We start from the raw sequence: 15688 nt of genomic DNA on the forward strand, positions 1-15688 counted from the left end.
GCATCTGACAGGGCACAAGAAATCCTAAATTCCCGGCTATGTCGTCAAGAACCGCCGACGTCCTTCCAGAGGTGTCTCCTCTCAGTTCACGATGCTACTGAGAATCTTGAGCTATTCCTTTTGGGTTTTTTTTTCCACATTTTTTTCTTTTACTTTTTAAATTTTTTTGCACAAATCTAGCTATTTTTATCGCGTTTTATTTTTGATTTTGATCTTGAAGCCGTTTGCCTTTCTTAAGTTCTCATTGTATTAATTTAAAAACTAATTAAAAATGCAAGGAAAAAAGATTCCTGTTTCTGAAATTCGTTTAATGCTTTTTTACAACAGAACCAACCGCTTTGGTGGATTCCGATGCCAGCGAGTTTATGAAGTGTTTGGGGCAGGGGTGCTGGATGGAATTTAAACACAAAACATTCACAGAAGAAGTCTTTTTCTGAAACATTATGGTGTACTTACAGGATGCACGAAGAACTCTTGGGCCTGCCCATATTTTCTAAGCTACACATCTGAACATCAGACCTCCATGGGGAGCGTTAAAAGAAATCCTTGGCTCTCGCCCACACCTAGAGACATTGAATCTCTGAAGGTTTATCTTGGTGATAATTATTTGCTCCATTTCCCGATGCAGTTCTGACCCATGGCTGAGTTTGGGAGCCCTTGGCCTAACTGATCCTTGTTTGATGTTCCTTCCTGTAAGTTTCTGGCGAATTGATGTCTGTCCCTAGGGATGTCTGTGACTCCTCATTCTCCTCCAATGTGGAGAGCGGGCACCTTTTAAGGCAGCCCTTCCCCCCCTAAGCCAGCTTTGTTTTGGTTGGTTGTGTGTGAGGAAGGGTAGAAAGATGGGAAATTAAGAGAGCATGGTGGCAAGAGGCAGAAGTCACTCCCCCTGGGATCTAGTTTGTGACAGGCTGGCCCAGAGAGTCAAGACACAACCTGACAAAACCCAGACTGCCTGCAGAGGTGGTGCTTGTTTTCCTGGAGACTCTCAAACAGGATGCTCAAAACAACCAAGAACTCTGCAAGGTTGGGATGTCCATGGCCTTGAGTGTAGTAGCTCTTAGCCCAGCCTTCTCATCTCTAGATCTGAGCCATGCCTCTTCTAAAACCTGATGGTTTCCCTTACAGAGGGAAATTCTTCAAGTCAAGGTCAATAATAAGACCAGCTCATATTTTAAACTTAAAAAAAAAACAAACCTAAAAACTTAATTTAAAAACTTTTATGATTCTTTTTGCCTTCTTGTAAATTATATACTTTGAACAAGGTTACTTAGAAACCAGAGCCTGCCTGCCTGTCTGTCTGTCTGTCTGTCTGTCTGTCACCTACCCATCCATCCATCTACGGCCATAGTAAAGACACCTAGCTAAGCAACACTTTCTTGAGAAGCCCAATATCCACACTTGGGTTCTTTCCCCGTGTGTGTCTCACTGAGTGTCTTCACTTAGATAAAAAGCATGTACTAACCTTTACTTCCTTTAAATCCTCCTCTGCTGCATAGTTCAGGGTCAAACTTTAACCTAGGGGGTCCCTAAACAGGTTAATTCCTCAGCGTTGGGGGCATTTCTGGGTTGCGTCTCCTCCCTGGGGATTGTACTTACATTCCCAAGTACTAGGTAAGACACATACCCAGCCCCTACTGTGTTTTACCAAGATATTTTTCTCATGTCCCGTAACTCCCCGTCACTGGTCTGGCTTTGACCTCTGGCACTCCACAGACCCTGCTTGATCCCGACTTTCAGAGACTTGATATATATACTCCGTTTCTTGAGTTCTAAAGAGTGAATACTCCAGGTTTGTCAGTGACCAGGATCTTGCCTCAGCCTCTCTTGGGCTCCCTAGTTCTGTGACTCCCATGGAAAGATCTAGAAGAGACACACAGAGTGTAGGTAGAGTTTATCACTGAGCATTAGGGGATTGCACACTAGCCAAAGGGACTACTTGAGAACAGACGAGCAGACAGTCAGAGACCACTGTGCTGACCACCTCTGGGTAGGCTTTCTCTAGAGCAGGCAGGCGTTTCTGAGGTTTCTGAGCTTTCTGTCTGGGTGATTGACAGGTCTGTTTGAATTCGTTCTTAAAGTAAGGGAGAATTCTATGTCTTTTTTTGTTTTTTTAACCAGGAAGCGTGAAGGCTGGCAATAATCCTGTTAGAGGGTTGTTTAGATAGTGATCTATTAACGACGCCTCCACCCAAGACAATACAGCATGTTATAGCTCTACCTGGGATTACAGTTATGACAAGTTCATACTCCTTTGATCAGTAATAAAGCCCCGCAGTTTCAGATTCAGTGCTATAAGGCATTGATTATGAGGGTGGCATCCTTCAAATCCACTAATCTGTAACTAGCTACCTAACACATCCAGGGGTCTTCACAGGATACAGCCTCCAACCTTTCTCCATGAGGTCACTTCCGCTGTCTTTCGGACTGCACTTCAGGCTGGTTTTTTAAAATGCATGATTTTTTTTTTTTTTTTTTTGGTTCTTTTTTTTCGGAGCTGGGGACCGAACCCAGGGCCTTGCGCTTCCTAGGTAAGCGCTCTACCACTGAGCTAAATCCCCAGCCCATGATATTTTAAAACCTTCAGTTCCTGCAAAACCCTCTGTGTCTTGGCCCAACTGTCCACCCTCAGTTCGAAAGTAGAGATCAATGGTCAGTGTAGACTTTATAAACAACATAGCCCATTTTGCTTGAAGTGTAGCCCATCTGCTCATGATTCTCAGAACAAGAATTTTCGGTACCGTCTTAGTCAAACAGGCTCAAAAATGCTGATCAACTGATGCTCTTCCAACAAGGTCTGCAAATGGTTGATATTTAAAAGGAGGGTCTCCAGGATGGAGCCTGACTTGTGATCCTAGGAAAACCCTGACCCTCTCTGGGCCCCTCTTTTGATTGCCTTAGTCTCTCAGACTTGAGCTGCGTACCCTAGGTGAATCCCATCAAAACCTCTGGAAGGTGCAGGTGCTGGACCTAAGATGGTAGGATGGGTTAAATCAGGGTGCTGAGCTGAGATCCCTCAGTGGTGGGCCGTGCCGGGAGCAGGCGGAGCTTAGCTGGTGACGGAACCACATTGGCTGCCTAGCGGTTGCACGGAGGCGGGTCCACACAGCTTCTGAAAGGACCGGAGAAAGCTAACTGATACCAGAATTTGAGCCTGAGCGCGACTCGAAGCCTGAGCCCCAGACCGCCGCAGGTAGCTACCATCGCCCTCCCCCATGCTAGCGTATGCCACCCCTTCGGTCCCGGAATGGCGGGTCTCTCCTGGATGCACTGCAGGGCCCTTTGCACGCCGCTTCCTATCGGGGAGACACTGGGGGGCTGGGAAAACTCAGAACCTTCCAAATCTTCCCATCTTGTTCCTATCGGGCGCGAGAGCCACTGGTCATAAATGGAGAGGCTAGGACCCGAGCTCTTTTCGCTTAAAAGGCAGGACCGGAGCTCTCTTCGCTTAAGTGGGTGTTTCCGGGGCCTGACTGCAGGCCTTTGACTCGGTGGGCACTGAGTATCTGATATTCGGGAGGAGCCGCAAAGCTAGGCCTTTGGGAATCCAAGGATGAGAGAGTACTGTACTTGAACCTCTGTGGTCCCCTCTAGAGTAGCCATCAATATCTGTTCTACTCAACCTGAGGGGTGCAGGGAGACTGCTGAATTTACAGAGAGAAGGTAAACTACAAACTGTAAAGTGGGATAACCTGTGACCAGAGACTTTCCTATGTGCAAAATGAAAGCAATGGCTTTCAATGGACCCCATGAAGGTCCTGAGCCTAAGAGCAATTTGCTACCCAGTTAGCTGGGATCACCCTAGTTCCTGCGGGCTTAACCACTTTAAACTGACTGACCCCACTCCCCCACCCCTCCCACAGGTCCTGGCTTCTTGGTTACAAGGTGCAGATCCCTGTACAAAGCAGATGTCCCTGATAGGCCTGCTGGTTCAGGTTCCCCCAGGAGGGCTTTTTTCTTGTCGGCATTGATTTCTATATGGCTAAGGACCTGGCTGGAGCCTCCCTTTCCTGGATGAGTTCTTTGTTTCTTTCCCTGTGCAGAGGGTTGAAAAGGCTCAGAGGGCCGGGGTCAGGCTGGTGCAATTACATTTTACTGCTGGGTGGAGCAAGATTCTGAGGAAGGCAGAAAAGGCACAATGTTTCTATCCTGGCCAGAGAATAACTCTGTAACTAAGCTAGGAAGTAGAAACAGCAGCTAACAGTCCTTTATGCAATTCTAGATAAGTTTACATTTTATCATGTTATCCCGTTGTTTTAGTAAAGTCACTGCTGTTTTAGATGACAATAAACAGACCCACCCCAGCTGATGCTTGACTTGCACCCCTGTCCCACACTGTGCTGGGGTTTGGGGGCTCTGCCAGGTTGGTTTCTGATGCCCATTAGAGTGGAGTATCTCTGGTTTTCTACACATAAGACCCCATTCAACACCACCCCAGGGAACTCTATATTTGAGGGAACTGGGTCCCAAGTCTCTAGAGTTCTTGCTCAGATCTTAGGCCAGTTCTTCAGTGGCATTTGTGGAAATCTCCATGTTCCCTTGGCGTGTCACTTCATATACCTGTTGCATAGCTACCGCGCCTCAGGCATAGGTCGACACCAGGACCAGACATAACCATAGACGTGGATCCAATGGAAGAGCGGAATTAATAATTTTTGTGTTGTTTGTTTTGTTGAGGCAGAGTCTCACGCTGTAGACCAGGCTGGCCTTGGACCTCCAAGGGCTTGTTTGGTCATCGCTGTGGGTTCGAGCATCCAGCTTGAGAAGGGCTTTATGTGTGGTTTAGGCCAGAACTAGGGAAAGAAAAGTTCTTACTTTCTCTTGGCCTTGCCTATAGCCATGCTAAAATTTTATAGAAAAGGTAAAACACAAGCCAGGAGGTGTGCATGTGCAAATTTTAGCTGTGATACAAATTATTGGATGGGCGGGTGTCTTCTGAAGCCCCAGGGTATTGTCACTCTCAGAAGGGGGCTTCTTGGAGAAGTTCTGGTCCCTCAGAGTCCCTTCCTTTGGGGTCTGAGACACTAGCAGGGCACAGAATGATAGCAACAAAAATCCCTGCCTCAGAGGCGCTCACCCTACTAACATGCTAAGAGACAACGAAGTTTATGCACGTAAAATCAGCACATGGTGAATGAGCTTGAGAAACATACTTTGGAGTTTCGGGGGGCAGCTCTAGAGGGGTCCCGAGGTTGCTTTGTTTTTGCTTTTGTTTATTGAGACAGAGCCTGTTATGTATCAGAGTTTGTCTTCAAGCGCACTGTGAAGCCAGTGATGGCCTTGAACTCCTGATCCTCCTACCTCCACCTACGTGACAGGGTCACAGGGATGAGCCCTATGCTTGGTTTATGTCATAGGGTGATCGAACCTAGGGCTTCAGATGTGCTGCTAATCAAGCACTCTTATCAGCTGAGCTATACCGCCAGTTATCGAAGTTCCTGATTCTGGTGTTCTGATGTTCCCAGATAGGGAACTAAGCGGAAACACATATTTGTAGCAGGGGCAGGTTATTAAAGGTCAGGCCATTTCCAACGGGGAGAGAGCAGGGCTGGAGAGTAGTTTAGCTGTTCAAACATTAGAAGTTCACAGAGGACCAGGCTTCTGTCACACAGATTGGGCTTTCTGCCTCATTTTCATAGTGTGGTATGGGCTTTTCCTCAAATGTCCTATCAAACCATGCACAAGTTCATGCCTGGTGTGTCTCATTAGCACCTTACATTTCCATCCAGAAATGTGGACGTTAGCGTTGTGATGAGTCAGCGGTCCCTTTCAAACACTGCAATAGGAAGACCAAGAAGGGTTGCACAGAGCTGATGATATTTGATAGAGACCCAGAAGAGGGGAAAGAGTGGACCAGACTTGAAGGGGACATGATGCGTGGTCTAGAGATTTCTTCCGGCACAACCTCTGCTTTAGGAGGCCACACTTCTTCATATTAGTGGGCCTCGGGGTAGCTCTGTTCACTCCCTCCCACTCAGCTTGGTTTTGTTTCTATCTGCTCCAAGGTCCTCAGGATGCTGAACGCCCGATTCTTGGTGCCCCGGCTCCTCTGCCTCCAGGGCAGGACCACCTCATATTCTACAGCGGCTGCTCTCCCAAACCCAATCCCAAACCCAGAGATTCGCTACAACCAGCTGTTCATCAACAACGAGTGGCATGATGCGGTCAGCAAAAAGACCTTCCCCACGGTGAACCCCACGACAGGCGAGGTCATTGGGCATGTGGCTGAAGGTGACCGGGCAGATGTGGATCTGGCTGTGAGAGCAGCCCGAGAAGCCTTCCGCCTGGGGTCCCCGTGGCGCAGGATGGATGCCTCAGAGCGGGGCCGGCTGCTGAACCGCCTAGCTGATCTCGTGGAACGGGATCGAGTGTACTTGGCCTCACTGGAGACCCTGGATAATGGGAAACCTTTTCAGGAGTCTTATGTCTTGGACCTGGATGAAGTCATCAAGGTATACCGTTACTTTGCTGGCTGGGCTGACAAATGGCATGGTAAGACCATCCCAATGGACGGCGAACATTTCTGCTTCACCCGCCATGAGCCAGTGGGTGTCTGTGGCCAGATAATCCCTTGGAACTTCCCATTGGTCATGCAGGGTTGGAAGCTGGCCCCAGCACTCGCCACAGGCAACACCGTGGTCATGAAGGTGGCAGAGCAAACCCCACTTTCTGCTCTGTACTTGGCCTCCCTCATCAAGGAAGCGGGGTTTCCCCCAGGAGTGGTGAATATCATCACCGGCTACGGCCCCACTGCAGGAGCAGCCATTGCCCAGCACATGGATGTGGATAAAGTCGCCTTCACCGGCTCTACCGAGGTGGGCCACCTGATTCAGAAGGCCGCCGGTGATTCCAACCTCAAGAGAGTCACCCTGGAGCTGGGTGGGAAAAGCCCCAGCATCGTGCTGGCAGACGCTGACATGGATCACGCCGTAGACCAGTGTCACGAAGCCCTCTTTTTCAACATGGGTCAGTGCTGCTGTGCAGGATCCCGGACATTCGTGGAAGAGTCCATCTATCATGAGTTTCTCGAGAGAACTGTGGAGAAGGCCAAGAAGAGGAAAGTGGGGAACCCCTTTGAGTTGGACACTCAACAGGGACCTCAGGTGGACAAGGAGCAATTTGAAAAGATCCTGGGCTACATCCGGCTTGGACAGAAGGAAGGGGCAAAGCTTCTCTGTGGTGGGGAGCGTTTCGGGGAACGCGGCTTCTTCATCAAGCCCACAGTCTTTGGGAATGTTCAGGATGACATGAGGATCGCCAGGGAGGAGATCTTTGGGCCTGTGCAGCCTCTGTTCAAGTTCAAGAAGATCGAGGAAGTAATCCAGAGAGCCAACAATACCAGGTACGGCTTGGCTGCGGCTGTATTCACCCGAGACCTGGACAAGGCCTTATACTTTTCCCAGGCCCTGCAAGCCGGGACCGTGTGGGTGAACACCTACAATATCGTCACCTGCCACACGCCATTCGGAGGCTTTAAGGAATCCGGCAATGGCAGAGAGCTGGGGGAAGATGGGCTTAAAGCCTACACGGAGGTGAAGACTGTCACCATCAAGGTTTCTGAGAAGAATTCCTGAGATCGGCCACCTTGGAGGCCCAGCCCTGTCCTGCAGCTCCACGACATCCAGCCAAAATTTGGTTTCAGCCCGAGTTCCTAGTGAAGTGTTACAAGAAGTGTCAACGAGTAAAGTAGTCCAATCAGAGCTACTCTATTTAAAGCAGAGCTGGTGGCTGGGCTCAGAGTGCAGCCCATCTCATCCCTGAGTCCACCTCACTGAGGAGTTATTGCCAGGGAACCTTAGGAGTCTCCAGAAGGCGTGTTCAAATCCATTGACTGGCCATGAAAAGGAATGATGGACTGGTCCAGGTGCAACATGAACGATCCTCGAAATCAGAATGTTAGTGAAGGACGCTGGCCTCATGTAGATCAGTGTTTGCAGGGACTTGGGGGAGGGGAATAAGGGAACAACTGCTTGCAGATATGGGGCTCCTCTTGGGGAGGTTTTGAAAACGTTACGGAATTGGGCAATGGGCACAGTTGGACAACTTTGCAATTGTACTGATCTACTACCAAATTGTGCACTTAATTAGGGTATGGGAATTAATTTCATTTTTAAAATTAAAATAAGCTCAGTGTACCATTTGCACATCTATATTGAAGTTTTTCTTTATGCTGAACATTTTACTGTCTCTGGCCCAGACAAGACCCAGGTAGTAATCTCCACCCCCACGTCCCCCTGTTTCTAGGTTTCTTTTTTATTTCTCTAATAACTAAGCACAAAGACCCATGGGAAATGCTGTAGTTCCTAACTAGAGCAAGTCCATACATGTCATTTAGGGCCTTCCACTGCCATCCTCCTAACCTCTACTAAATCACTTTATCAGGAGGGATTTGGGTACCTTCGAGCCTCAGAATTCACTGTTTATTGTCAGTCTTGTTGTCTGTGCACATGCAAGTGTGTGTGTGTGTGTGTGTGTGTGTGTGTGTGTGTGTGGTAGTAGTAGTAGTAGTCGTCGTCGTCATCGTCGTCATCGTCATCAAGGAAAATCCAAGCCTGTGGGTCAAGGTCAGAAGCTGAAGTCCAGTTGTCTCCTTGTCTTCTATTGGTGATAGATCATGGTGCTTCCAGACCACTCCAAGTTTTAAACATTGCTCATTGTGAATGCTACACCCAGTGAACTCTGCAGCCTGTGAACACTGCAATCTGTGAATGCTACACCTTGTGAATACTATGCCCTGGTCATCTTTTCCATGACCTCTTATCAAAACGATTCTGTTTTTCAGAACTTTCTATGTAGGTAAAGATGACCTTGAACTTCTGGTGTCCTGCTTCCACCTCCTGAGTGCTGAGATTACAGGTCTGCACCTCCACACCCACCCAGTTTTATGAGGCACTGTGGGTCAGATTCAGGGCTCTGTGGATGCTAAGCCACCTCTCCCCCGGCTGAAGTCTATCTCCTTCACTACTGTAAGGAAGGCCGTGACTGGAGTTTGGTCAGAAGCTGCTTCTCAAGGGTTGTAGGTTTGTTTGGGTCTCTTCTTCCTTTCTAGGACATCATGCCTGTGAGACTTTTCTAAGGCTTCCATAACCCTGACTCGATATCCTCTATTTACTTCTCGTAAGAGGCCATGGTAACCCCCTCACCCATGGTAACCCCCTCACCCATGGTAACTCCCTCACCCATGGTAACCCCCTCACCCATGGTAACCCCCTCGCCCATGGTAACCCCCTCACCCATGGTAACCCCCTCACCCAGGGTAACCCCCTCGCCCATGGTAACCCCCTCACCCAGGGTAACCCCCTCACCCAGGGTAACCCCCCGCCCATGGCACAGTAGTGAAGGTTTCTTAGTATGATGGCTAATTTTCTTTTTTATTTTTATTTTATTTTATTTTCCGGAGCTGGGGACCGAACCCAGGGCCTTGCGCTTCCTAGGCAAGCGCTCTACCACTGAGCTAGATCCCCAACCCCCGATGGCTAATTTTCATTGCCAACTTAACTGGCTTGTCTCAGCCTCCCAGAGTTGAGCCATATTAGGAAAACCTGCCCTAAACATAACTGGTGCCATGCCCTGGCCTGGGCATCCAGACTGAATTAGAAAGGGAAGAAGAAGAAAGCCTGATGTGAATTATTATTGATTTCTTCCTCACTGTGGACACAGGGTGGCCGGGGCTTCACGTCCCACTGCCACGAATAGACTGCATCCTCTCAAATGAGGAAGGGAGGTGTCTCTGGGCATCAGCAAAGTGCAGCAGCAGATCTGGACTGCCAGGCTGAGTGGTGGTAGGTACTGTGGTTTGGAGGCCACCCGTGCATCGATTCACCCATTCTACAGACTCCCACCGAACTCCTACTTGGTCAAGCACAATGCCAGGTCTCTTCACGAGCCACTAGGGCCTTAACACAGTTCTGTAAAGCAAGAGAGTTGATTTGTGTTTGTTTATTTTCCCAGTACAAGGTAGAAACTGAGAGGTTTCCTTTTTCAGTTTAAAGATGTATTTATGTGTATGTATGTGTGCCTGTGCCTGCATGCCGTGTGTGCCCACAGAAGCCAGGAGAGGGCAACAGGTGCCTTTCAGGTGTCTGTGAGCTGCCTGACGTGGATGCTGGGAACTGAACTCCTGTCCTTTGGAAGAACAGTGAGTGCTCCTAACCACAGACCCATGCCTTTAGCTCCGAGAGGTTTACTACGCAGCTTATTTGGGTCAGTTTCTCACGAGCATGCCTGAAAGGACAGACAAGGTAGTACACATAGGAGCCCACCTAACGAAGCCTCTGTGCCCACATCTGTGGCCAATCCACTCAGCCACACCTGCTCTTGTCAGCTCTGGTAGCACCTAGGAACTTTCATTAGGATCGACATCATGACACATACAAGGCTGATCTCTGGTGGTCCCCAATTTTACCAAATTTGCTCAGACCAGTCGTTGATCTGAAAGAGATAAACGTCCTGATTGTAGGTGGACCGTTGGGAGAAAGTGAATTGGACGGACAGCCCTGAGGGGCTCACACTTTGTAAGCAAGACAATTACAGAACAGGATGACACGTGCGGTGGCAATAGGAGTGCAGAGACCAAGGCATCAAGAGGCCACGAGAGGAAAGGAATGAGTTTTCCAAGTACCCACAAGGCACCGCCAGTTCACCCAGAGCTCCCGTCTGCCCTTGGGTATTCCATGTTGTCAACGTTTATTAAGCAGCTAAGTAGAGCTGACACAACCTAAACCCTCCTCTCTCTCCTCTGCCTGTTCCACTCTGCTCACCACAAGGGCAAAGCCCAGCAGGAATGGGACTCAGGATCCTAATGGATGAGGAGGCGACAAGACCATTGGTAAGGTGTAGGCCTTCTGGGAAAGGGAAGGGCAGAGCCCATGATAACTCAGAGACAGAAACAGATAAATTGTCCCCACAGGAGCAGGGAGACTAGGAAGCTCTTAATGCAGGGGTTGGAACACTAGCCTGAACCCTTAGGAACCAAGCCCCACAGTAGGAAGCCCTGGCAGGCAAAGGCTCCTATTCATTTTCTAAAGGCCACTATGCTTCTGTGTGGACAGTGGACTTGGGGCAGACTGTGTAAGACACTGCTACTCTGTCTGCTGAGACGTTTGCTTGACCAGGGTGTGGCATAGTGGGAGATCCTGGCCAACCATGAGGCAGGGTAAGCTAACAGACAGATTGGTGCAAGAGGAGAGTCTAAGGTGGCTCTTTTGGTTGGGGTGCATATGGGGTGCCAGCCACTGTAAAAGGGAGCCTTTACTTAGCATGCATGAAACACTGGGTTTGGTCCCCAGTACCACATATAATCAGGCATGGTGACAACACCTGCAATCTAAGCACTCTAGAGGCAGAGGCAGGAGGACCGTAAGTTCACAGTTATTTTCAGCAATATTTCAAGTTTGAGGCCATCCTAGACTACATGAGAACCAGTCTCAGGAATAAAACAAACAGGGAACCTTGCTGGAGGAGAAGGCTTAAGGACAAGAGGAAGGTGGTCAGTTTGTCTATTTATTTAACACCCTTTTATTAAGTGTTTCACTGTGTGCTGGGAATTGTGCTAGATGCTGGGGATACAGCAGGAACTGGACAAAAACTGTGTGAATCCCAGTTGACAGAGGAGGGAGACCATGAGCAAAATACACATAATACAGCCATCCTTCGATAACCACGGGGCACTGGTTCCAGGACCCTAGTGGAGCTATTCAGAAGTCTCTCCTGTTAACCGGTGCTGTGTCTGCATCCAGCCTTCCAGACACTTTACAGCCAGCCACAGTGATGGACATTGTGAGAACTCTCTCTGCCAAAGGGTGGGGGATGGGGAACGGGGGTGGTGTGGAGATGAAGATCACCAAGCATTGACTTGGGGCCACCAAGACAGAGCTCGCAGGCAGCCTTGACTTATAAAGACGTTCACACTGCAGGAGAGAATTCGGCCCTACAGAACCACTGAGGCAAGCCTGGTGCTGGGCTCCATGTCCTGAATTCATTAAGCTGCAAACACCAGAGCAATGTGGTTTTCCTTAATTAATTAAAATGTCACATAATAAGTCTCTCTGATTTAACGTTCATGAGTTCCCAGAGAAGCTGGAGAATGAGGAAAGTCATTAGAGGGGACTGTTCCCTGCTGCATGGCTCTGATTGTCTGGCCTACATCCTCAATCCTCGGAGACAGGAGGGTGGCATTTTCTAAAGATAGGAATTAATTTTGTTGCAAAACCTCACTAAGACCCAGCTTTTTGGTGGTCTAGCATAGTAGGGGAATCCCTTTGGGCTGGAATGCAGGCTTTAGAATCACTGTGGTACCCTCTTACCTGTGAAGAATGCATTCCAAGACTCCCCAAAGACAACTTTCAGACTGGGTTTTGTGTGTATGTGTGTACACGTTTGTGCAGATAAACATCCGTGAGTATGTGTACCCATGGAAGGCAGAGGATCTCAGATGCCATTCTATAAAAGCGACCTTAATTTTTGAGCCAGGGTTTCTCATTGGCTGGCGGCGTGCTGATTAGGCTAGGCAGTCTAGACAGTGTGAGCCCCAGGGATCTATCCATTTCTGCTTCCCAGTTTGGTTTTGCACCACTGTGACCTGCTACTCCCTGCTGCCTTCTTATTTATGTATGTATGTGACTTCACCGTCACTCTCTTCAGACACACCAGAAGAGGGCACCAGATCTCATTACAGATGGTTGTGAGCCACCATGTGTTTGCTGGGATTTGAACTCAGGACCTCTGGAAGAGCAGTCAGTGCTCTTAACCACTGAGCCATCTCTCCAGCCCCACATCCAGCTTTCTTATGTGGGTCTTATGGGTTCTATCTTCTAGGTCTCTCATGCCATGCCTTTTCCCTATGCATGCCTATGATAGGCCAAGTTTATGGGTTAGGCATAGTGAGCATAAACAACAATAATAAATAAAAAAGCTTAAATATGTTATACTTAAAATTACGTGGATGTTACTGCTTTCTCTCTAAACTTCTTGTGGGCAGCTGGTGGCTCAGCCTTCAGTAGGCTCTTGCACCACAGCTAGCAGGAACCTGACACGTTTTATTCTCCCACCTAGTGACTTGCATCCTTCTGGTACCTGATCCCCTTCCTCACTCTGTCCACCGGGAAATGAGAGCACCGAGTAATGATTATATCTCTAAAACGTATGAATAGTGGGGCCTACAAGTTCAGAAGTCTTAGAAGGATCAGGCTGGGAATAGAGGACAGTTAGGGCTGGTTTAAAAACTGCGAGTACGGGGCTGGAGAGAAGGTCCAGTGGTTAAGAGCATCTGCTCTCATAGGGGACCTGGCTTCAGTTGCCAGCTCCCACGTGGTGGCTTAGGACTATCTGTAACTCCAATTTCAGGGGATCTGAGGCCCTCTTCTGGTCTCTGTGGGTACTACATGAGGGCAATGTGTGCAAGACATTTGCAGACATATATGCAAGCAAAATAAAACAAAACTAGCCAACACCTTCAGGTAGAGGGTTAAGCATGCTAGAACACACACCTTTAATTCCAGCACTGTGTCAGCCAAGGCTAGCCTGGGCTATATATGGATTTCCAAGCCAGTCTAAACTACACAGCATGAGCCTGTTTCTAAGCAACACCAACAAAACAAAACAAAACAAAACAACATCAAAGTCAGGACCAGGCAAAGAGGTAACTACAGCCCAGGTGGGAGAGGTGAGGACAGTTTGGTGGAAGTAGCTAATGGAAACAGAAAAGGGGACAAGATGCACACAGAAGGGCTGGAGAGATGGCTCAGCGGTTAAGAGCACTGATTGCTCTTCCAGAGGTCATGAGTTCAATTCCCAGTAACCACATGGTGGCTCACAACCATCTGTAATGAGATCTGGTGCCCTCTTCTGGCCAGCACGTGTACATGCAGGTGCAACGCTGTATACATAATAAATACATCTTTTTAAAAAAAACAAAGATGCGCACAGGATGACTAAGGTGGATGAGTGGGACATGGATACAGCAGCTGAAGCCACATTCCCAGGGTGGAGCAAGCAAGGAGTCTGTCCTAAAAACATTCATCTCATTCATCTCAGAGCGCAGGGGCTGCAGCATCATGAAGTCAGGGTTGAGCGTGTAGGTGGGTAATTACGCCTCCAAATGGAGACGGCCACAGCGTGTGTGCTAGGTCTCAGAAGGGGTCCGTGCAGCTTTCCCCAGAGCGAAAAGCCACTAGGATGAACAACCGTGTCGATCCACTCTTTCTGACATCGATGGCATCTCAGACAATGCAGCACGCACCGTTTACCCACGTACCCAGCCCCAGAAGGTCTCCATACCCGGCCCTTCCACTGGGGTCTCCTGTACCCAAGGCAGAGCTGAAGTGACCCAGGGATCACCCACACATTGTGCTAACCGCTATCAGGTGAGTGAGGTACTTCTGCTTCCTTCTCCACAGCTGGGTGCCTCCAAGGTGACAGCCTTCCGACGTCATTTCACCAAGTATCTGAGCATGTCAGCTCCTACTCAAGTCACAGGAGCGGCAATAGCAGACTCTCAGACACGGAGATAATCACAATGGGGGGCACCGAGGGGGCCAGTTCTAATATAGACAGAAGTAGATCCCCTGTGGTAGTGTGAATAGGCTTGACCCAGGGAGTGGCACTATTTGGAGGTGTGGCCTTGGAGGAAGTGTGTCACTGTGGGCATGGGTTTAGGACCTTCCTCCTAACTATGTGGAAGGTGGGAGATAGTCTTTTCCTGTTTGCCTTTTGATGAAGATGTAGAAGTCTCAGTTCCTGTTGCACCTCTCCTTTCTGGATGCTGCCATGTTCCCACCCTGATGATAATGAACTGAACCTCTGAACCTGTAAGCCAGCCCCAACTAAATGTTGTCCTTGTAAGAGTTGCCTTGGTCATGGTGCCTGTTCACAGCAGTAAAACCCTAACTAAGGCATCCCCATTTCTGATTTCATACAGAGAAAGGCTTTCAACATATTCTCTTGAGGACACAGAGGCCCACGGGTGAAGGGGACTGGCCCAGGGTCATACAGCAAATATGCACATGGGCCCCAAGTTCCAGGTCCTCAGGCTTGTCTCCCTCTGCACGAGCGGTACACAGGGGCAACAACATCCCAGCATCCCGGCATCTCAGACTCGGATCTGCTAGGGTTAAAGGAAGGAAGTTCAGTTCCAACTAGAACCCCAAAACACAATGGCAGAGGTGAGCAGCAAGAGTGTGACCAGAAGCCGAGATGAGCTTCGGACCCAGTGGGTGTGGAACATCTCCTCTGTTGAGCCAGGGAGGCAGCTCTCAGTTGTGCCCTGCTCAAAGGCAGGGCACCTCCTCCCTGAGCCTGGCTCCTGCACGGAGACTGGGAGGGCAAAAGTCCCTGCTCTTCTGGCCGTGGCTGGGCCCAGGGATGGAACAGCCTCGTGAACTTTCAGGCCTGTTCACAGTGAGGGACCCCCAACCCTGATTGTTAAGAATCTGCAGTCAGCTGGGCACACACCTTTAATCCCAGCACTTCAGGAGCAAAGGCAAGCAGATCAGTGAGTTGAGGCCAGCCTGGGTCTACAGAGTGAGTTCCAGGACAGCCAGGGCTACACAGTGAGACCCTGTCTCAAGAAACCAAAACCAAGGGGCTGGGGATTTAGCTCAGTGGTAGAGCGCTTACCTAGGAAGCGCAAGGCCTTGGGTTCGGTCCCCAGCTCCGGAAAAAAAAGAACCAGAAAAAAAAAAAAAAAAAA

The 15688-nt window shown here is 49.1% G+C and overlaps 1 protein-coding gene across 1 annotated transcript; it reads left to right on the plus strand.

Moving 5' to 3' along the window:
• The first annotated feature begins 3126 nt into the window (after positions 1-3126).
• Positions 3127-8135, plus strand: Aldh1b1 (aldehyde dehydrogenase 1 family, member B1). Its single transcript, NM_001011975.1, is given in 2 exon segments — positions 3127-3193; positions 6006-8135. A coding segment is annotated over 1 exon segment (1560 nt). The 5' UTR covers positions 3127-3193; positions 6006-6014; the 3' UTR covers positions 7575-8135.
• Positions 8136-15688: the final 7553 nt, after the last annotated feature.

The sequence above is a fragment of the Rattus norvegicus genome, chromosome 5 (assembly GCF_036323735.1).
Source record: "Rattus norvegicus strain BN/NHsdMcwi chromosome 5, GRCr8, whole genome shotgun sequence".
Classification (NCBI taxonomy): domain Eukaryota; kingdom Metazoa; phylum Chordata; class Mammalia; order Rodentia; family Muridae; genus Rattus; species Rattus norvegicus.